Genomic DNA, 22744 nt, shown 5'->3' on the forward strand with positions numbered 1-22744 from the left:
AGACAGAGGCTCAGGACAGACACAGGCAACTGTGAGAAGAGATGAAGACAGAGGCTCAGGACAGACACCAGGCAACTGTGAGAAGAGATGAGGAGGCTCAGGACAGACACAGGCAACTATGAGAAGAGATGAGGACAGAAACGCAAGAGAGTGCTTTAAAAACTCCTGATATCAACAGAGGGAGAAGATGATGGTGGAGATGAAAAAAAATAAACTCAGAAAAAGAAAATGTGTTGCCGCCTGTGGAAAAACATGTAAACAAAAGTATAGGAACATTTAAAGGGGATAACAAATAAAAACATTGATTTTTCAACCATTCTTTAAAAAGATTTTAGTTCTAGTGTATCTTCTTTCTCTTTGGGAGGTGGTATGGACATGCTACAGCTTGACAACTTGCAGGAGCTGGTTCTATCCCTCCATCATTCCTTAGGACACCAGGGGTCAGACTCAGGTGATCAGGCTTGGCAGCAAGCCCTTTTACCCTCTGTGCCATCTCACCAGCCCACTAAAAATATTTGAAACTTCTTAAAATACAGTAAAAAATCTTACTAAATATGAAGGAAAAAAGAGCCACACAGGTGGGGGATGGGGTATTACATCAGTCTCTTTTGGGGTGTCCTTGAGAACTGGAGCAGGGTGGTTTAAACTCACACGCTGCTGTGCTCCCTTCCTCAGGCTGTTGAGGACTCTGCATTGACCCAGGGTCCAGTGTCCACCAGAGCTGGCTTCACGGCAGCCATCTTCCTTCTTTATGTGTCAGGGCCCTCTGCTGGCCACACTTGGCTTTGCAGTCCGTGTTCTGGAAGGGTCTCTCACCCCAAGACTCCCCAGATCAAATTCCCTGGAGTCAGGAGTGTCTCCCATGTGTCTTGGCAGTGTGTGAAGCGGCCACAGCGCTGACAGGAACACAGGCAGAGACCTACCTTCATACTTTCACAGTTTTCTCAGTGTGTCTCCCTGTTGAGGGATACAGCTGTATCATGTACCACCCTGGAGCCTCAGAGTTCTCAGACTCCATAGCAATGGACAGAGACAGGAAGCTCCGTATTCTAACCTCCTGACAGCCTCAGACTTAGAGCTATCCAACTCTGTTGGGGAGTTCTATCCCTGACAAAGGCTTGTTCCCTCCCTCCCTCCCTCCCTCTCTCTTTTCTCCCCACCCTCTCCCTTGTCATTTCCCAGCCTGAGCCGCCTGTCACTTACTCTATCTGTTGTCAATGTCTGTCTGTCCTTCCACCTCTCCACAACTGCCTCTCTAACCTACAGGCTGTAGCGGCCAAATTAAGTCTCCTGGCCTATGGATGTTCCGTGACCTCTGCTCATAGGGTAGCTCAGATGTTTAAGAACAGATTCTGTCAAGACAGTGATCAGCCACACCCTTCGAGTCACACAATATGACAAAATGCTGTTTTTCTTCTCAGCTGGCCTGCTTGCTGGAACAATTACTAGATTTGAGGCTCATGAGGGCTGTGGGCTTTCTAGATGGTAGGCTGCCCAGGTTGTGCCTGGCGTACCCATGGAAGCGCCCTCTGAGCCGGTCCCATGTCAGGCACAGAGCCCTTTTCCAGTACTTTTTTACTTTCTATTTTTTTTCTTTAGGATAAGATCTTGTGAGATGAGCTGTACATCCCACCATGGTCCCAGAGAGAAGTCTCTAAACTGCATGTGTTCCCACCTTATCCAATCCAGTCTCAGTCTTTCATGTCCATCTTCTGGTTCAGGTCTTTGAGGGTATCCAGTCTCAGCGGTAGTGATAACGCTGCACAGGCTGGGCAGGTTGTCTGTTTTGTTTGGTTGGTTTTTGTCTTTTCTTTTATTTACCCTCCAGAGAATGGAAGTAATCACAACTTTCTTGGTGACAAGATGTTAGTTATGAGCAAAGCATGAAACCACCATTGCTGTGTGGAATGCAAAGAGAAGGGAGGTGCTCCGTTCTAGAAGAGCTTCTCTGTGATACCAACCTATTGGTTGAACTCGGCCCCTCCTCGGCCTGGCAGAGGGATGGACAGAAAGACAAGGAGTTACAGGGAATACCATTAAGTGGTTTGGTTTGGTTTTGGTGTGGTGCTTTTTCTTCTCACGGTCTCTTCTTCCTTCACAGAGCATTCTGCAAACTCGTTCCCCTTTTCTTTGACATCAGAAAGCTCATTCATTCTTGCACTTTGCTGCAGTAGTTAGCACTGGCACGAGAGGACAGCTGCCAGGCAGCCGACAGCTCAGCACACGGACCTCCACTTCCTTCTCAGTGGTCTCATCCACACAATGGAATTAGGATGGAAGTGCCTTAGTTCTATGTAGTCAGAAACTACTCTTGTTAACTAAAATGGGACTACTTACACATGAGAGCAGACTTGACTCTTCATGGACATGATTATAAACTGATAGAAGTCATACAATGGGCTTTTCCTTCTCCTCTAGTTTCAGTTGACACCCTCTAAAGAAGTTGGGAGGATGCTGAGTGGGGATGGTGGTGCACGCCTTTACTCAGGAAGCAGAGGCAGGCAGATCTCTGCGTCCAGGCAGCCTGGTCCACAGAGTGAGTTCCAGAGCAACCAGAGCTATCTGGAGAAACCTTGTCTCAGACAGACAGACAGGCAAGCAGACAGACAGACAGACAAACCAACCACTGAGCTCATAATCTGTTCTACTTAAGTGTACGTGCCTTCTTAGAGCTGGGTAGGAAACTTTGGCAAGCAGACAGACAGACAGATAAACCAACCACTGAGCTCATAATCTGTTCTGCCTAAGTGTACGTGCCTTCTTAGAGCCGAGTAGGAAACTCTGAAGCACTGTGTACATTCATGGAGGAAGAGAAAAACATAGACTTCTGTTTTAATTAGCTGAAAAAAATCTTTTTATTCAGCATTTGTGACCAAAGAACCAATAATGTGATTGATCAGTTTGCACGAAGTCTTCTGGACTCCATGCCTCAGGATGCCATCATCCTACTCAGAGGAGACCTGCCGGGGAATGCTCTCCGTTACTTGCATTACTGCGAGGGGTTGAGGCCAGATGTTTCACTTGTGGATCAAGAAGTAAGTGTATGAAAAAACATCCTACTCACACAGCAACTTTTAACCGTGTCATTCATGGCAGCACATGCCCGTGGCTTGAGTTTGGGCAAACAGTATGATCCCATGTAGATAAACAGACAAGCCTTATTTTTTTAAATATGGTTGAGTATACTTTTTATAATCATTCTTTTTGTGGGTTTCTGTGGAGGAAGTAAATTGTTTTTTGCTTTTAACAGGGTCTCACAGTGTAGACCAAGGTAGCCTGGAATCCACCATAGTCCCCTGGGCCTCACACATGCTAGGATTTCCAGTGTGTACCGCAGGCCATACATTCTTAGAATGGGTACATCACAGTCCTGTTTGTTTTGGGTTGGTTTATAGCTTGTTTCTTCCTCGTTTAAATGGTTTTTATCAATGTTTCCTTCACTTTACAGTCAAGTAATAGTGGTTACAAGGCCTACTGGAGTTTTACATTTAGTCAGTTCACCAAGCAAAAAACATTGCATCTGACTTACCTATGAAAATTAAGTTAGGTGAAAATTTTAAAAATGTGAATAAACATTTCACTTAAATTAGAAATTATTAGTTATAATACTGCTATAGAATTTTTATGTAAAGTATTGATTCTATGGCAGAACTATGTTTGGAGGTGACTTGTAAAAACTCATGTCTAGAGCTGAATGATGGTGGTTCGCTGTTAAGCCCACCACTGGCTGCTCTTCCAAAGGACTCAGGTTGTATTCCCAGCACCCACGTGGCAGCTCACAACCATCTAATCCAATACCTGCTCCTGGTAAGCACGAGGCTTGTACGTGATACAGACATTCATGCAGACAAAATGCCTATATACATGGTATTAAGTTTTAAAAGTAACTACTTTTTTAAAAAGTGCTATTAAAATGGTTTTCCTGAACTGAAAATGTAGCAGTTCCACATAAATTGGGTGTGGAGGTGGGCTTCTGTAATCCTGGCACTTAGGAGAAACTGGAGTGTCTGAAGTTAAAGGTCATCCTTAGCTACTCAGGAGGTCACGGCCAGCCTCAAGTACATAAGACTCTGTCTCAAAAGACAGAAACAAGTTACAAAACAGAGCAAATATCTGAAAGCGAAACACTATACTTAATTATAAGATTGATTATTTTAATCTTAAATGCCAAAAAGAGAGCAAATCCAGTTTTTCAAGTAGTCCCTAGGTAAAAGAGAAACTGGATCATGAAGGAATAATGACTAATCCCGCTCAATTCGTAAATGATGGGAACCTCAAGAAACTAGGTTTGCAGATGCCCTGTGTGGGGATTTTGCACATTGTGCATATAAGCAGTTTGTGAGCAGTGTGTAAGTTGTATAGACTGGCAAGTCTGAGTCTAATTCTCAGAATTAGATGCTGTGTTGGTGACTTGGTGTGCACCACAGTTGTAAGCGCTGTGTGAAGCAGCAGCCGCTCTGTTTGGAAACATGGATCTCAAAGAAGATTATTATAGTCAGATTCGGTATCTCATCCTGTCACCGCTCGGATGTGCGGTGGGACTGATGGTTCTTCCTCTGGGGACTTCTGTTTGCTTAGTCACAGATACAAAGATACTTTTGAGTACTTATAATGCACAACTAAGAGCAATTTAGACTGTGGCATAAACTTTGACGTCACAAGGTGATCCAAAAAGAAGGCTTCAGGACTGATGATGCACACAGTTTGATGTCAGTGGTGTTATAGTTTGTTTTCTGTCACTGTGATAAAACACTGACTAAAACCAACTCGACAAAGGGTTTGTTTCATTCATATGTTATGGTCCCATCACATCGAGGGAGGCAAGAACCGAAGTAGAGACCACAGAGGAACACAGCTTACTGGCTTACTCCACGGCTTGTTCATTCTGCTTTCTTTTACCACCTAGGACCACCTGCCCAGGGGTAGGACCACCCATAGTGGGTTGGACCCTCCCACATCAATCGCTAATCTAGAAAATGTTCCACAAATGAGTTCAGTGGCTGGCCCAATGGAAGGGGTTCCTCCTCTGAGGTTCCCTCCTCCCAAGTGAGTCTAGTTTGTGTACAGTTGTCAAAAAATAACCAGCACAGATGCCTAGTTTCAAACCTTACATCCTAAAACAAAGCAAGATGTTTCTTGCCCTGCTGGCATAGCTCTTGGTTGGGAGTAACATGCTTTTCAGAGCTCCTGCAGACTCCAGCAATTCATGGTACCCACTCCTAAAATATTCACTAGCAAAGGTGAATCACTACGCCTGACCACATTGCTGCCTGAGAAAATAGATCACAATAAGGAGTATATTTACAAAAAAGAAGGTAGCATCTATTGAATGGGCCATCAATGGTTTCTGACAGAATTATAGTAAGGTTATTATGAGAATTAACTGTGGAAGATTAAGTTTATAACGTGCTGCTCAACTGATCTGAGTAACCCTAAGTACCGAAACCACTGGGTAATAAAATCTTCGAGCTGTACAATATATGCATTTAAAATTAACATCATTTGTTAATTAATGACTTATTCAGGGTAAGTAAAACATGAGCACAGTTCATATTCATGAACACATCATGAGCACAATGATCATATTCAGAATGTAAGTAGAAGTCTTTTCTATGAAAATACAGAATTAAGTACACAATTAACAAAAGTGATTTTTTTTCCTGATAACTATTTTACTGAAAAGACATGTGAGTCTAGGTATGGTGGCACATACCTGTAAGTACTCAGAATCTAGAAGCAGGAGGCTCAAGAGTTTGAAGCCATCTGGACATGGTGGTGCAGGCCTTTGATCCCAGCATTTAGGAAGCAGAGACAGGCAGATTTCTGTCAGTTCAAAGCCTGCTTGGTTTAAAAAGAGAGTTCTAGACGAGCCAGGGTGACATACTGAGGCCCTGTCTCAAACAGAACAAAACAAAACAAAAGGCTAGCCTATGCTACATAGCAAGACCCTGTCTCAAAATTAAAAACAAAGATGTATAAGGGTGTGTGGTTAATTGGAGACTACAAATAAATTCAGATTATTTAGCCAAAAAGGTTTTCAGTTTGGGGCCTAGGTTTAATTATATGATTGAGCTTCTCAAGGGCAGAGTTATATATCTTATCCACTATAAGTGAGCAATGCTTAAAAAGACAAGAGGGTAGTAATGATACATTTGTGTATTTTGTCTAGGTTATTTGGTCTGTCCATTAAAGACATTTCAACCACAACTAAAACAAGTGGAGCACTGTTGTGTGCTATGCAGTGTGCTAGGTGCACAGAGATGAAGGTCCAGTCTCTTCCCCCCTGGGGGCTCAGGCTAGTGAGGAGTAGGCCTAGAACTATACCAGTGGTAGGTACAGAGGCAGGGACATGGGAGGCTTCTGAAGGCTATGTCTGCACTGGTTCTGAAGATCAACTTCAGTTCTCTGGGTCTAAGATTGGGGACCACCATCTGGGAGGTGGCAAGTGTGTGGGGAGGTTCTGATGATGGTTGTTGGTAGTGGTCATCTCCTAAGACATGAAACTGCCATACTCCTCAGTTTGCTTGAATGGGTATCAAGTTTTTAACATGGCTGCTGGTGAGCCTGAGTCTTTGCAGCCTGCGCTGAGGCGTGGCTCCTTGTGTGATCTTTCCGACAGATGATGACCTATGAGTGGTACTTACCCAAGATGGCGAGACATCTGCCAGGAGTACACTTTCCTGGGGACCGGTGGAACCCTGTGGAAGGAGTCTTACCCAGTGGAATGGTCACATTCAATCTCTATCACTTTCTTGAAATGAATAAACAGTAAGCATTCTTTTCGTATAATAGCTTTTCTCAACTCTGAAGCTTTTCTAAAATTGTTTCTGAAGCAGCTGTGTGCCTCATCCACAAGACCAATTTTCTACCTATTTCCCCATCACCAGTGAGATTATCTTTGTAATTAAATTGAATATCTATGTATAAATGAGGCCAGGCAGAAATAAATGGTATTGTTCTGAGTAAAAGAAAAATAAAGACAGATTAGCAAGAACAGCAAATAAGATCTTAGCACAATTCTGAGAAATTGGAGATGTGCCTGCCTACTTGAAATCATTGCAGGTGAATTGCAAGCAATTACAGGTTCCTCCTGATCAGCACTGTGGCCCTTTTTAAGCATAAAGCATTTTTTTTTCCAGGAATAATCACTATATAAAAATAGCTTAAGCATTTTTATAAAGGATAAAACATTTTTATAAATAAGAAAAACACCTCCAGTTTATACTAGCTGAGGATAAAATAAGAGAACTGTGAATTCTGTACTTGAGAACATAAAATGATTTGGAGGTAAGGTCAGGAATGTGCTAAGACCTGAGCATTGATTGCTTCTGTCTGAGATGCTTGGGACTGGCCAAGCATCTATTGCTTCTGTCTGAGATGCTTGGGACTGGCCAGGACTTGAAAAAGAAGCATTTATTTCATATTCTGTTTTTTGTTTGTTTGTTTATTTTCTTCTGAAGAGGACTTGAGAAAATTTTTACAAATTTCATTGTCACATTGTCCCTTGGTAGAGACACAGTAATGTAGTTTTCAGTATGCTGCTGAGCTAGTTTTCAGTGGCTCACAGTAATAGAAAGGGAGTGGACCCAAATGTGCCACCACAATAGCATTGAATTATTACATCCAGAAGTAAGATGTAATGAGCCATTAGCAGGCCCAGACTGATGGGTTTTTGTGAATTTTATTTAATTCAGCTTTAAGACTTTTCAGATATCTGCTCTGTTATAGTTCATGTTAGGCCTGGCAATAAAAAGATAAGTGAGGCTCAGTTTCAAATCCAAGTGGACCATGTCTACTAATTGGCTGTATACAGTGATGTGAATGGACCCAGCCACTAGCCAGTGTGGAACATGCCATGTGTGCCTACTGAATACATGTGGCTGAGCCACACCTCAGGAAGAGTGCTTGCTCAGGGCTTCCAGAGGACCTGAGTTCAGTGCCCCACTCCCAGTTTACAATGTCCTCTTCTGATTCTACATCCGAGGGATGCAACACCTTCTTCTAGCTTATGGTCACCCTCTCACACAGGACACACATACATGAAATGTATACATAGAAAGAAAAAGAAATGGGAGTCTAAGATGTTCCAAGAACAATACTGTAGAAATGTTTCAGCTCCCGGGGAAATGAGACACTACAGAAATGCTGTCAAGGACACTGCTCTTGTTATTTAATCACCTGGCTTTGAAGTCTAGTTGTCTTTAGCATAAGTCAGTTATTTATGTACACATGTCCAGGTGACCGCATATCTGGTGTCTTTTTAAGGAGAATATAATCCCATTTCTTTCACCTCACGTGTCATAAGCATTGTCTATGTAATCAGTAAAATGTTGTCACCGTCTTTTTGTAGCCTTTAGGCTTCTATAAAATGGATATTTAACAACTTTTTATGTTTTTAAAATTCTTTATTGTTGGGGCTAGAGAGATGGCTCAGTGGTTATGAGCACTGACTGCTCTTCCAGAGGTCATGATGAGTTCAAATCCCAGCAACCACATGGTGGCTCACAACCATCTGAAATGAGATCTGATGCCCTCGTCTGGTGTGGCTGAAGACAGCTACAGTGTACTTACATATAATAGATAAAATCTTTTTAAAACACTCTTTATTGTTTCTAGATTTTTGCTGTTATGATGGTAAGCATTCTGGGCCAAAACATTTTTTAAATATTTTTGACTAACAGAGGTCTCAGAAACAGTATTGCCTATTGTTATTTGATTTTAATGTTGTTAACGTTTAAAAAGTAGTGTGTGTTCATTGTAGAATAAGGTATCTTTAAATACTGGGAAAATATGACTCGAAACATCAAACATTAAAAGTGTTTCATAAAAGTAAAAGTGTAGTATAGAGTCCTGTAATACTTGATATACTTTCTAATTTTTAACTATACTAAAATTATGAGCCTTTTGTATCTAGCTAGTCTTTGTGGAGGAGGTAGAATTTTAAATTAGGGTAAAGAGTACTAGCATGTTAGAACACTGTTAATAAACTATACTCAGCTGGAGGGATGGCTCATTAGTTAAGAGCACTGGCTGCCCTTCCAGAAGACCTGGTTTAATTTCCCAGCACCCACATGGCAGCTCATAACTGTCTGTAGCTTCAATTCTAGGGGATCTGGCACCTTCAGCCATACATGCAGGCAAAACACCAATACACATAAAGTAAAAATAAATAGTTTTTTTTTTAAAAAAAACTATGCTGATAGTAATTAGAATATAAGCATCTCACTCAGACAAGAAATGATGGATTCTGGCTGGGCGGTAGTGGCGCACGCCTTTAATCCCAGCACTTGGAAGGCAGAGGCAGGCGGATTTCTGAGTTCAAGACCAGCCTGGTCTTGACAGCCAGGGCTATACAGAGAAACCCTGTCTCGAAACCCACCCCCCCCCAAAAAAAGAAATGATGGATTCTGAAGACATGAACGGCTTAATGGCACTTGCTAAGCCATTGTGCGATGTTTCCCTTGGTACATACTTTTAAGGAAGGAAGCTAATTTATTGATCACTTTTTTAAAAAAAAATTCATTAAAATAGACTTTTAATAGGCACACATTTCTGTGAGCTCTGACATGTGTACACTTGTGTGTAGCATCCCACAGTGAGGATACAGGATAGTCTAGTGCAAATGCGCTTGTATAGCCAAGCTGCATTCACAGCCTCACTGTGGCTGCCAGTGCTCCACTCCTCATCTCTGTGATTCCACTGTTTCCAGGGTATCATATAAATGAAGTCAGGGTGTAACCTAGAGACCATTGTGCTTTACTCAGTGTGATGGTAGCCTGAAAACCATTCAGACTGTTGACTGATTGGGCCTGAGAGCCTGTAATCCCAGGAGGAAGCTGAGGCAGGAAGATCACGGGTTCAGTACCAGTCCAGGCTACAGAGAGAGTTGAAAGCTAGCAGGAATAACTTTAACCTTGTCCCATAGCAAAAAGAGGGCTGGAGGCAAGGCTCAGTAAAGAATGTTCTCGGTGACTAGGAATTGCCTGTGTGTGCTGGGGGGTGGGGGTGGGGCAGGAGTCCTTGTGTGCAGGAGGCTTTCTCACCTCAACAAGGACCAGACAGTCCACAGACAGTCCACAGCCACCAGAGCCTCCCAGGCCAGTGGCTTCTGGGTCCCTTGTCTCACAGACTCATGGGATGAACTTCACAGATAATGGAGAGGTTGAGTTTTATTATAGGTTAGAGCTCAAGAGAGAGGAAGTAAGTGTGGAGTTGTGTGTAACAAGACGGGTCCCAGGCAAGGACTGTCCCTGAGGGTCCTGCTCTAGGGGTTGATACATTTTTATTAGATGAGGCACTGTGTGGGGTGACTGGGCCAGTCCAGTTGTCCCACCCACAGGGTGTTCACGCGCTCCTCCACTCTGGGGTCTGAGCTGGCGTTCAGGGCACACCTTAAAGGTCTGACTCCTCACAGCTTCCTGGAGGCTGCAATACAAAAGGAGAAAGATTAAAGCCAGAACACGCACCAGTACCCTTAAACATTTTTGGTCTTTTTTTTCTTTGGCCAGTAAAACCTAGGACATTTTGGGCTTATTTTTCACCCCACATCCCTGCCTGATCACTTTTCATTGCCTAGAGTCTGTCCAAGTCCTAGGGAGTATGGTTTGCTCTTTGGACAATTATGTAAACCCCACTTGGAGCCAGAATTCCATGGCACGGTGAACTCGTAGCTCAGTCACCCCAGTATTTTCCAGTTCCCTAGGGCCTACTTTCTTGGTACTTTGGGCAAAAAAAGCTTTCATCTTCAGCCACGTCCTTCCTTCCTGAAACTCTATCTAGATCAGGCATCAGACTGAGCTCATTCTGCTCCTGGAACTCAGGGTTTGGGGTTCCTACCCAGTCACCACTACTGCCACCACACCCACACCGCTGCTAACTCCAGAATATTCCATGCCTGAGGATAGGGAACCCCCACCCCCGTCTTCCAGCCTCAGACCGCTTTCTTATTTCTTGGACTTGAAAACTGGGAGCTGCCTTTGTCCCTCCCTCTTGTTTCAGTGCTGAAGGAGAGAGAGGATGGAGCCCTGCTGATTTGGATCTGGGTTCTTTCCTGGGTCTTCTCGTCAGGACCCTAAGATGGCTGCTGCTGGCTCCCTCCCAGAGCCTGGCCTAATGCGGCTGAATGTAACTGTCATCCCCAGAGTGACCTGTTCCACTGGAGGTAGAGCTGCATGCCAGATGCCAGATGTAACTTTCAACAGCCCTAAGCTACCAGGCAGATGAGAAGACACAGCAAGTTAAATAACTTTCCCCCACATCATAGAGGCAGAAAGGAGTGAGGGGAAAATGTAAGATCTCCACTCCCATTGTCTCCTTTCAAAGTTACCCAAGCCTTTTACTTTCAAAAATACGGTGCTCCGTTTTTTTTCTTTCTACTTAACAACCACGGATTGGAAGAAAGCTATTGTTTAAGCCATTTCTGTTTCTAACTTTCATAGGCTCTAAGGTTCCTAACAGTTATTCAAATCTGATTAATTTAATTCCAGGCAGTATTTATTATGTGTTCCTCGTGCTGTGTGGCATTCAGAGTTAATGCGGGGAGCCTTTCCTCAGGATGCTTCCAGGCTTCTGGGGCGACTTACAAATGCAAATAATATGCACAAAAATGACAAGAGACAGTGAAATCCAATGGCTGTGTGCCAACCAGGACCTATAACTCTACCTGTTAAATAAGAAGGGATATCAACGAATGCATTTGTTTACATGTGCCGCAGCGCCACCCAGTCCCTGCTGATAAGGTCCTGCCTTGGGTGAGGGGCAGGAAGACCGGTCTCATCTGTTCCAGTTTGCGCCTTCCTGTAGTGTTTTGTTTTGTTTTTACAATAAATAAATTTCATGTACTATACTTAAGAGAGATTTAAATAAACGAGCATATTCACAAATGGTGTATAAATAACTAAGGCTTATGAACTCCAAAATGACCTTCTGTGAACTAAAGGAATGTAACATTTAGAATTGTATGCTCTTCTGTTTTGGGTAGAAAAGAAACATTTGTTTGCATAGGAATTCATGAAGGTGACCCTACGTGGAAAAAGAACTATTCACTCTGGCCATGGGGATCTTGTGACAAATTGGTGTCTTCAAAGATTGTATTCAACCCAGAGGAGTGGATTGAACGCACAAAAGCCATCTATAACTGGACTGAGGCATATGGAAGGTTTGAGCGACTTTGTACGGAGATGTCAGTTCTGTGTGTCTGACTAGGAAAAGGGCTACATTCTGAGATACCCTTTTTTGTTGTTTTGGGTTTTTGAGACAAATTCTCACCATGCAGTTTGACCCCGAACTCGAGCTCCTCCTGCATCAGCCTCCCCAGTGCTGGGGTTCAAGGCCTGTCTTACCACACTTGGCTCTTGAGATGCCTCATAATTTTTTGGCTTTGTTTTTTAATCAGTTATCTTCTGCTCACAACAAAGCACAAGGCATGAACAGAAGGAGATGGTCTCTCTCTTCCTCCTGTCTAGGAAATCCGAGGGAAGATGAGTGGGCTCCCCGAGACTCTGATGCATGGCGTCTTCTGTTTTTAGGCCATGACACAGCATGGCCCAGCGGCCTGTACTTTAATCACCCTGCACGTGGAAGGGACTGGTGTGCTGTGGCTAAGCTTTACAGGGCACTCTTCTGTTCATGACGATTTCCACAAGAGTGAACTTGCCGTGTTCCTGCTTCAAGAGCACATATGAGTTCAGCATGTGGCTCTGTGGTGTAGCACTTCCCTAGCATGTGGTCGGGATGGCTTATTCAGTCTCCTGCACAAGAGCAGAAAGACAGACAGTCTCTGTAAGGAAGGCTGAGTCTGAGAACCTTTTCTATGGCTGTCTGTCATCAACCTTGTTATATTGGTTAGGGCATTATTAATTTCTTCTTAAAAAATTTTATATAAATTTGCCCTTACCTATGTGGAAAATAAGTCCATCGAAACAAATCAACCCTGTTACCTGATTTTTTAAATTATGCGTTATTGAGCCTGGTTAAGAGCCTGTTCTGCTCTTGCAAAGAGCCCAGTTTTAGTTCCCAGCACCCACATGCAGTGGCTTCATAATGACCTGCCTGTAAGTCTAGTGCCAGGGACCCAACATCCTCTTCTGCCTTCTACAGCCACCTGCACGCATATGTACATACCCACATACACACAGTTAAATAAAAGTATTTTATGTTACTGGATTATTTAGTATTAGATAACCTATCGTTTATAGTTCAGGCACAAGAAGAAAGAGCATATTAACAGGCACTATGAAAGGTTTTGAGACAATGAGAAACAACACCACATTGTATAACAGCAAGAGCTTGGTAACTCACTTTGATTCATAAGAAAAAGTTGGAAAGTTACAACCAACTGGCTGTGGTGGCACATACCTAAAATCCCAGCACCCAAGAGGCAGAGGCAGAAGGATTTGAGTTCAAGACCAATCTGATCTACATAGTGAGACCCTTTCTCAAAAAAATAAAAAATAAAAAAAATTGCACTTTCTTCAGATAGCCATGAAGATTGCAACAGGTGCGCTCGTGCGCCGCCCTCCCCCCCACCTGTTCCTTAGCACCATTCTCTCTAAACAGATACTTGATAAGAAATTTTAATTATAAATTTCTTAATTTTTATTACGCATTTTTAATTATAAAGCTCTGGCTCGCAGTTGTTTGGCCAGAATTCTTCAAGCAGCCTATAGCCCAGTAGGGGTTAGTGAAGCCTCTCTTCACACCAGCTCTTGGCTGTGCTCTGATGAGCCCTGTGCCTCAGGAACAGCTGTCCACTGCCTGCAGCCTCTTCCCCTTTGTCCTCTGCCCCTTGAGGCACCTACTAAAATGCAAAGCTTTGGTGTCCTTACCATCAGCACACCCAGGGCCAGCCTGTTCTAGTGGTTGTAAGACTATAAAGCAGTTATTGTGTATCATGCTGCAGTGTAACCGACGAAGGATACTGTTTTCCTTGGGCCTACAGATTTGATCCATCTTCTTGGGAATCAGTGGCCAACGAGGAGATGTGGCAAGCAAGGTAAGCTATCTACATTTTGTTATTTGCAGCCTGTTTTTAATATGGCAAAGAAATAGCCCATGGTACTTTTCCTTCTGAGACCGTGGATGAGTGGGAATAAAAATAACTTCAAAACAGCTATTTGGTTCAAGATATTGTATTATTATACACGTGTAATACATAGTAATATTAATAATCTTCATAATAACCTGTGAAGCTCTGTTATCTCCATTTTATAAAAGAGGGAGGCAGACAGATTTCCAAGGGCACTTAATGACAGTGATGGAGTCCGAAGCTCATTGATTCCCCAAGGCACTTCTGAGTCCTGTGCTTCTGTTCTATAATTAGGCATTGTAGCCATGTCTTCACTTGTGCTATGCCAGTTTGTCATTAAAGCACTCAACTAATACTTACCAGAGGCCAGGCGGTCTGCCAGGCCAGAAGCTACACACAAAGGTGACACAGTCCCTGCCCTCATGGAGCAGTTTGTCACAGTAGACTACATGAAAAGACATCACCCGCTACTGTAACTACTCACAGAGAGAGGCATGCTGTTCCAGAAGGGCCGCTTCTTGGTGGCACTGCAGCTTTTCTTGGTCCCTGTCATTATTTTAAATAATCAATCAACAGGAGCCTGCAAGGTGGCTTAAAGGGTAGAGGCAGTTGCTGCCAAGCCCGGTGACTTGAGTTGATCCTTGGAACCAACTTCTATAAATTGTCTTCTGCTTCCCACATTCAAGATACAGCTTTCGGGCTCACACAGATGCAAAAGAAATAAAGGTAAAAAATTAAAATAAGATAAAACCAACACAAAGCAAACGTTGGCCAGAACATTAATACAAAAGTCCTAGACAGTATAGAACAGGGTCTCTCACACATATGGAGTTCTTGCTTCTGCAAAAATATGTTGATGTCCAATCTGTGCCAGATTATCTTCTGAGAGTAGAGTTAGGGTATAAAGCACTTGTATAAGTATGGAGATTTATTAAGAATTACCAAGAATTATAGCTCCTTGGACCAGCAAGATGGCTCAACAGATAAAGGTGCACTTGCCTCCAAGTGTGTCAACCTGAGTTCAGTCCTCACTGCCCACATGGTAGGAGAAAACTGATTCCTGCAAGTTGTCCTGTGACTTCTGCATTGTAGCATGTGTAGCCCCATGCCCTGCTCCCACACACACCCTAAATAAATAAATAAATAAATGTAATAAAGATCTTTTTAAAGAAAGAAACATAGCTCCAATATAAAGATTGCAAAATAGCTGTAGTGTAGTTTGTATCAGAGGGCTTTTTGAAAAAGTTAGAAAATGGCATAAAGTTGCCAGTCTAGTTACAGGGGCAAATAGTTGCATTGAAGATCTGATACAAAGATTCTCTGCACAGTTGTTCGCTGTGATTGAATCTGGGAAAGCTGGGAGGCATCACATAAAGGAAGAAAGTGGGACATTATCTGGGCAGGTACTGATTTAACTGGTGTGCAGAATGCAATTTGGATGTTTGGGTGCTCAGAAGGTCTAGGCACTTTTTTGAGGAACTGGTTTCCCATGACAGAAGCTGCCACTGGTGATGGGCACCTTTAGGGATGTACTGGCAAGGCCAGCAACACTCCCTGTCTCTGACTGCTCTTCCGTAACAGTGACGGGCATCTGCAGGGAACCACACAGTGATGATATGAACCCTTTCCCCAGAAGTATTGAGTGTGAGTGCCCCTGTGAGGGCTTTAGTGTTGAGTGTGAGTGCTGCTGTATCCTTTGGGGGGGGGCGCTTTTGGATTGCTGTTGGTTCAAAGTAAATTTCCATGAACATGAGAAAGTGAAGAATGCACACACAAAAAAATTGTCCATTCTCCGTCTTGATGATTCTAATGAGGGTTCTTCCCCCACCCCCAGGATGAAGACTCCATTCTTCATCTTTAGCCTGGCTGAGTCTACCGGGGTTCCTGCAAATGTGAAAACACAACTCTACACTCATGCCTATAAAGTACGTTTCAGTTTTGTTTCAGGGTATCAACTGGGAGGTGGAAGCGCCTGGGGTGGAGGCAGGGCATGCAACAGAATCTTTACCCTCTCACACCCAGGTTGTCTTGAGCATTATAAAGCAGTACACACGGGGGAACACTCAGTTGTGTGTCATAAACAGTGTTGAAGCTAGGGGTCATGGTAAGTAGAATGACACTCTCCCCCACCGTGCCTGGGCCTTCTGTGGCAGAGGGCACCGTGTCCATTGAGTTAAAGGACCTGGGATCAAGCTTATGGTGGATTAGCCTGTTTGGTACACTATGATCATAGGGACCTTCCAAAAGAGAAGCCAGGAGAGAGTTGGAAAAGGTATCCACTAGCCACGGAGGTGGAGGAAGGACTGTTAGTTACAGGTGCAGAAGGGTCAGGAAACTGGAAAGGGAAAGAATAGATTCTCCAGAGCTCCAGAAGGAGTGATGCCCTGCCGACGCCTCAGCCTCTTATCTCAGGTGCAGGACAGTAAACCTGTGGTTTCTAGGCAAGTGTCTATGGCTCTCTGTTGCAGCATAGGAGGAAGCTTACATAATGGCCTCTCAGTAAAGCAAGCTCTGCCATGTTACCTCAGTGCCAACCTGACATTGGCTACATGTGAAATGATAGGAGTCCTAAGAACAGATAAGCTACAGAAAGAGTCTTGTCTCCTAGCTAGCCTTGGGAAGCCCATCACACCTTTAGAAGACATGGCTACACCCTCGTCAGGAAAGGCACAGAGGAGAGGCTGTGGTAGCGCAGTTTTGACAAGGCTCTAGTTTCCTATGGTTTTTAGTGTTGGCCTGAGATAGTCTGGTAGTATTAGCACTGGCACTACCAAGAAGTCAGCCAGTTTGCCAAGTAGACGCATACATACATCCAGGTAAGGGCCTGTGCACACTGAGCTTAGCCCTGTGTGTATGAGCAGCCAGGTTCCCTCTTTCTGGGCTCCATGATTCTACTCAGCCAGTACACTCGCTTGCTGCTGAGTTAGAGCAGTGTGATGCCCAGTCAGCATGACTCATTTTGCTCCTAGGTTTTGAACACTAACTCACATTTATTCGTTCTTCACTCCCGGCATTTGTTGAGCACCTACTCAACACTGCACAACGCGTTAGAAACAGTTTTGTCCCTGCTATCACAAGGGCAGCAGGCTCCAGAAAGGATGCTGAGCATGATCCACCCCTCACTCACAGGTGATGCTTCTGTGTGCTGGCAGAGGCACTATGGGACAGAGGTGCTATGAGCCTGAGCACTGGGAAGAGATGCCATGAGGTACCATGCTGCAGTATCAGGATGAGCTAGCCAAATAGATGGTAGATCAAGAAAGGGAAGGAGGGAGGGGGAGTCAACTACAGAGGTAGAGGCAGCATCCTCCATGGTACCCACTCAAGGACAGTGAGGGATTCAGTTTTTAAGGGCAGCCTGTAGAGTTGTGTCTGGCAGCTAAGAGGTCAGAGTCTAGGCCTACTGCAGCCTAAATGTCAGCTGGGAGTCATCAGTGTGCAGGAATAAACTATTCTGAAAGGAGCATGGGGACTGACCGGGTTATTACATCTGTGAAGGGCAGTCACAGGCTGTGAAGTTCTTGACAAGAGCACTGCCTTACAGTAGGCGTTTATCTGCCTCCTTTGGAGGAGATAAGGAGGAGATGATCTAATTGGTCCATTTCAACTGCATGATATTGTGAACACAGCCCTCGTTAAAAGACCACTGCTCTGGTCTAGCCTGAGAGTCTAACTCCTAGTTACCCAGGGCTAGCTTGACAGTGACATTCCTAAGGGAGGAGGCATCTTGTTCTATTTTGTAAACTAGTGTCTACTTAACCCCTTGTTAAATATTGATGCATTCCCTCTGGAAAATTCAATATCAAAAATTCTAGACCACTGGTGCGGGTGGCTCAGCTGTCAAACCTGATGAACAGAGTTTGATCCTCAGAACCTACAAAGTGGAAAGATAGAACTAACTCCCCGTAGTTGTCCTCTGAACTCCATCCATATGTGCACTGTAGTGCTCCCATGCCCACGTGGATGCATGAGCACACACACATTTTTTTTCTTTTTAATTTATTATTCTACTTGCTTCTTCCATCTCGGCAGTTGGGAAATCCAAGATTCCGAGTGTCTATGGGCAAGGATTTGGCTGTTGAGGTGGTGACTTGTAGGGTGCTATGGAGACTTTCAGTGTTGTCCTTTTAGGGAACTCTTGATAACAATGGGATTATTTGGATGGTATTGTTGCTAATGCTACTATTGTTTCATGTAGAGAGAAATCCACATAGATAATGTGAAACAGAACTTTAATTCTGCCAAGTTCTTTTCTCTACACTATCTACTAAAGAAAGCTGCATTCTCCCCCCACCCCCTCCCCAGCAGCTAAATTTAGAGGTTTAGCCACTCGGCCTGTTGAGTAAATAGCTTTCCTCCAGTTAGAACTAAATCCTTTCCCAGAACATCCTCCTGGAGGAAGAGCACTTTGTCCTGACACAGTGTGTCTCGGGTCCTGCAGCATCCGAAGCCCCAGAAGCAGTTTCAGATGGAGCACGCTTGCCTCCTGCCACTGCAGTAATTACGCAGCATCCCTGCATTTTCTGCATGGCCTGGCAATGATTAGATTTTTACTGTAGGCTGCTTGAATTTTTTTTCCTTGTGTTATTAATTCTTCTCTGTTTTCTGTTTTTGAAATGAGAAAATTCACCAAGATACCAATGGAATCCCAATATTTGCTGTCTTCTAGCTTTATAAGGAGCTTGTGTACTTGCAAGAGGAACACCCAGTAAATTGGCACAAGAACTACGCCATCGCCTGTGAGCGAATGCTACGTCTCCCAGAGACTGGCGTAGACCCTGAAGTCCTCCTGTCTGAGACCATCAGACATTTCCATCTCTACACTCAGAAAGCACAAAATGATCCACAGCAAGCAGACATTATAGCTGCTCTCAGGCATCTAAGAAGAGAACTACAAAGTCTAAGAAATATAAAAAAGGTCTGAGCCAGCAAAGTGTGGTAGCTCTGCTCACCGCTCTGCTTCCAAAGTTTCTAAAGTCCAAGAAGTTTTTCTTCAAGTAAAGAAGCTGCGTCAGAAAAGTGGAATCTCATTTATCTCCTGGGTATGAGTATCAAGTGCAGCAGAAAAAGTTAATGGCTGAAAGAAACATATGCAAAATCGTGTTTATCTCATGTTGCCAAATTAGCATTTCCATGAGAAGCATTCAAAAACATCTGCAGATCTGACTAAATGTAGGTTCTAGCTGAGAAGGGACTGTCTCCACAGACCTAAAACGCTGCCTATGTTTATTGGGATGCAAAGGTAAATTCTTAAGAAATACTCACTGCAGACCAAAATCATTTTCTATTTCCTGCAAGTGAGATAGTTTCTAAAACAACAATTCTTGTTATATACCTCATTACAATTCCTGTTTTCTTTGTTAACTATAATTATTTTAGTCTTAAGTTTTATACTATATACCAAGTATCTGATTTTCTTTTAACCTTGAGTTTTATCATCTTAGTACTTCAGCCCCTAAAAAGGAAAGCTAACATCACGTTCACTCATTTCTGTTGCAGAAATGGGCAAATTAAAAAGGCATTTTATATGTCCTTAATTAATTTCATATTTATGTTGTCCTTCTCTTTGGATTCACAGATCTAGATCCAGTAATTAGGAAGTAGCTGCCCAGATGAACAAAAGGGCGTGGGCGAGAGTGGGGGTGAGGATGTCGTTCAATAAATTCATTTCTGTTTCAGGCATCTTTTATACATATTACTTAAGAGAACATAGCAAGAAATGCAAATAATAATAGTTCTTTATTTTATTATGACAGTTAATTAATAGCAACCTGTTTTAATGAATAAAGTCACTCAGAGTCCTTCAGCACTTCCTAAGTAGAGGCCAGAATCTGTAGGGATTCTTTCCCCCTGATTGTATAGCTCCTAGACTCCGAGCACTATATAGGCCCCTGTATAGAAATGCTCACTAATGAAGAGGGAGGGCTAGAAGCTTGTCTGCATTCAGAGATCACTGGTGAGTCATTCAGCAAGAAAAGGCCCCTGACCAGGAATAGTCACAGTTCCGTGGCATTGTACTAGCAAAAGGGTCTGATCAAAGGTCTCCCGTGGAGCTTGCATGGCTCCCTTTCATACTACGACCATAATTAAAACCACTAATTCTCTTTTAAAATGCTGCAGGATGCCATGTAGGCATCTGTCTGGAGTGTCCTTTGTGATGTCATAAGCTGTTAAGGACCAGTGCCGAGGGCTTTTGAGTGAAATGCCAGTCATGAAGGTGCTTCAAGACAAGGGTACCTCTAAAAGCTTGACAGGGCCTTGACTGCACAATTCGAGCTGAATTTGCCCCTTGTCAGCTGCCAGTAAATAAATCTCAAAGGGGGAAAAGCTGAAGTTTCATTACCTGATCCATGGGGCTTTGTTGGTTTTGGCATCACACAGGGGAAGCTCTTGCTCCTCCATTCTCTGGATTTGAAGATGTCCATTGGAGCCTGCAGTGCCTGGACAGGGTTCAGAGCGGAACCTTTTGAAGAGTGTCAATAGTTGTAACAGTTCAGCTGTTAGGAAGACAAATACATGGAGGAGCTCATTAATCCGCTTTTGGCTTCGGTGCCTTTTGCCCTTTTATCACAGCCTTATTAGGCTCCTGCTCATCTTGAACCAGAAAAAACTGAATTGAAGTTGTTGAGTACTAATTGGCAAAGACTTTTAATCATGGGCCAAGAACTTTCACTGACTTGAAAGTAACTTCTCCACAGGGAAGAGCCAGAAACCTGGTTCACCTTAAAACAAAAACCTGTTGGAGCTCAGTGTGCTGTGAGAATCAGAGGAAGCACTGGTAAATTGTCTAAGGCTATCCACTCGAAAGAAATTATGGAAGGTTATGACTTTCCCTTTTCTAGGGGAAAAGGACAATAAAATCCAAGCATTTCTTCATAAAGCCTTTCTTGGTTCAGAAAAATTTCTTGAGTGTGTGCTGGCCATGTTTGTTTCTGAACATCCTTCTGTATGAGTGATTATCATCTGAGAATCTATACATACACACAGTATTTCTTAAAAGGAACATTTTCTGTGTAGCCTCACAAGCAGCAAGCAAGGCCTCTTTGACAACACCTTTTCATGTGTATCAGCGTACAGGCATGTCTGCTGCTGTGTGCGCTTTGCACATGAGTATTACTAGCACATGGCACATAGGTTATCTGATACTTGTCCAGCAGCGACACTAGACCTCTTTGACAAAGCAATAATATATATATATACACACATATATATACATATATATATGTATGTATATATATATATAGTGTGAGACAGATAAAATCACCACAACTATTTAAACTCCTTAAAGCCATCAGCAAATGAAAAAATTTCAAATGGAACTAGTATTTAAGGATGGTTTGCCTCGTCTCGCCTTCATTCCCAGTCAGCTTTTTGGAAGAATCTTTTCCTTTCTCCTGTGTGAAGCTAAAGTTGCTTTCCTTTGCTTGCTATTGCTTTTCCTTGGCTGGAGCATAACAGCATAAAATCAGATAAAGGGCTCCCTTCAGTCCAGCCCCCAAGGCTGAGGAGGGCGTGAGGAGATGGCTTCTTATACAGGATTTGGCCAGCATCCCCCTCCTCGTCCCTGGTGTGCTATGGGTTGGCAGATATACAGGAACCCCACAAAGCCAACTTCTGCCTGGAGGTTAGCCTGAGGAGCAAGTAGGAGCCAACAGAGCTGTCTGTCTCTCCACACAGTACAGTACCCTGCTGCCTGGACCCTGAGGCCAGTCCACACCAGAGGGCACAGTACAAGGGCATTGCGGCTGCCACATTCACTAGCAAAGCACCGAGCACGCCCTACTTCCTACCCTTCTCTGCTTCCTGCTGTGGGAGCATGCGCAGTTACTAGAGCTTAGTCCCTCTTGTTTTTTAAAAGAACCTTTTAAAAAAAATACATGTTTTGTTCTGTTATTCAAATTGTAGCCAAAATAAAGGAAAATTCATTATAATTTATTCAAAAATGTGAAAGCTTACAATAGAGTTTGTAGATGTTACTTTGCTCATAGTCTCAGTGTTTTCTGATGATCAAGCTATGTTTAGCCATTAAGAGATTTAATTAAAGCCAGGTTGGGGGTGGGGTGGGTTAAGTTATTATACTCTGCTGATAACTCGGTGTCATCAGATTAGGATATGAAGAGTAGATTTTTATATTTACATATTAAAAGTTAAACATTGTGACTCCTTAATCATACTTCCCATTAATATCCGTCAGCAGTTAAAATGAGTGCTTTTAATATTCAGGGGAAAAAAAAAACCACTTCAATTTCAAAGGTTAAAAAAAACGAATCCTATTACAGCAAATCCTTTTGTTCTATTTCTGATATAATTTTACAAATGCACTATCATAAGGTAATAAGATTCTGAACTACTCAAGTGCTATGGCTAGGGTAAAAGGAATAATTCTGGACCCCTGAGAGACTCACACCGTTTTCACTTTTCCCCAAGTTCTGTTGTGGATGCAAAACCATTCTTAAGCAGGCACGCCAAACAAGTGAGGTTTCCAAGGATGCTGGGAACATTAAAAGCCAAGCTCTTGGCACAACCCTGCAGAGCAAACAAGGAGTGGAGGCTTAGCCGCGCTGCGCTCAATGAAGACGTCATTGCCAGGCCTCTCCGAAGGCCTGTTTGATTTGAATCAGCATGGGTGATACCTTTCAAAGCCCAGAGAGTGGTGCAATGGGCTTACCTGGTTGTAGGGAAGCCCGCTAACCTGGATGAATCTTGAAAAGGCCATTG

General features: G+C 43.3%; 1 protein-coding gene across 4 annotated transcripts in view; it reads left to right on the top strand.

Annotated features, from left to right (window-relative positions):
* Tmem260 (transmembrane protein 260) overlaps nt 1–20906 on the top strand; it is a 67920-nt gene extending 47014 nt beyond the window's left edge. For 2 of the 4 annotated variants that reach the window (XM_031363085.1, XM_031363087.1), the window contains 6 exons: nt 2864–3035; nt 6620–6768; nt 11981–12157; nt 13940–13993; nt 15861–15951; nt 18696–20906. In XM_031363085.1, coding sequence (XP_031218945.1) covers nt 2864–3035; nt 6620–6768; nt 11981–12157; nt 13940–13993; nt 15861–15951; nt 18696–18950 — 898 coding nt within the window. In that variant the 3' untranslated portion in view covers nt 18951–20906. Of the gene's footprint in view, nt 1–2863; nt 3036–6619; nt 6769–11980; nt 12158–13939; nt 13994–15860; nt 15952–16048; nt 16131–18695 lie in introns of all 4 variants that reach the window. The other 2 variants (XR_004116541.1, XM_031363088.1) reach the window with 2 other exon arrangements.
* Nucleotides 20907–22744: the final 1838 nt, after the last annotated feature.

This window comes from Mastomys coucha, unplaced genomic scaffold (assembly GCF_008632895.1).
Source record: "Mastomys coucha isolate ucsf_1 unplaced genomic scaffold, UCSF_Mcou_1 pScaffold9, whole genome shotgun sequence".
Lineage (NCBI taxonomy): Eukaryota > Metazoa > Chordata > Mammalia > Rodentia > Muridae > Mastomys > Mastomys coucha.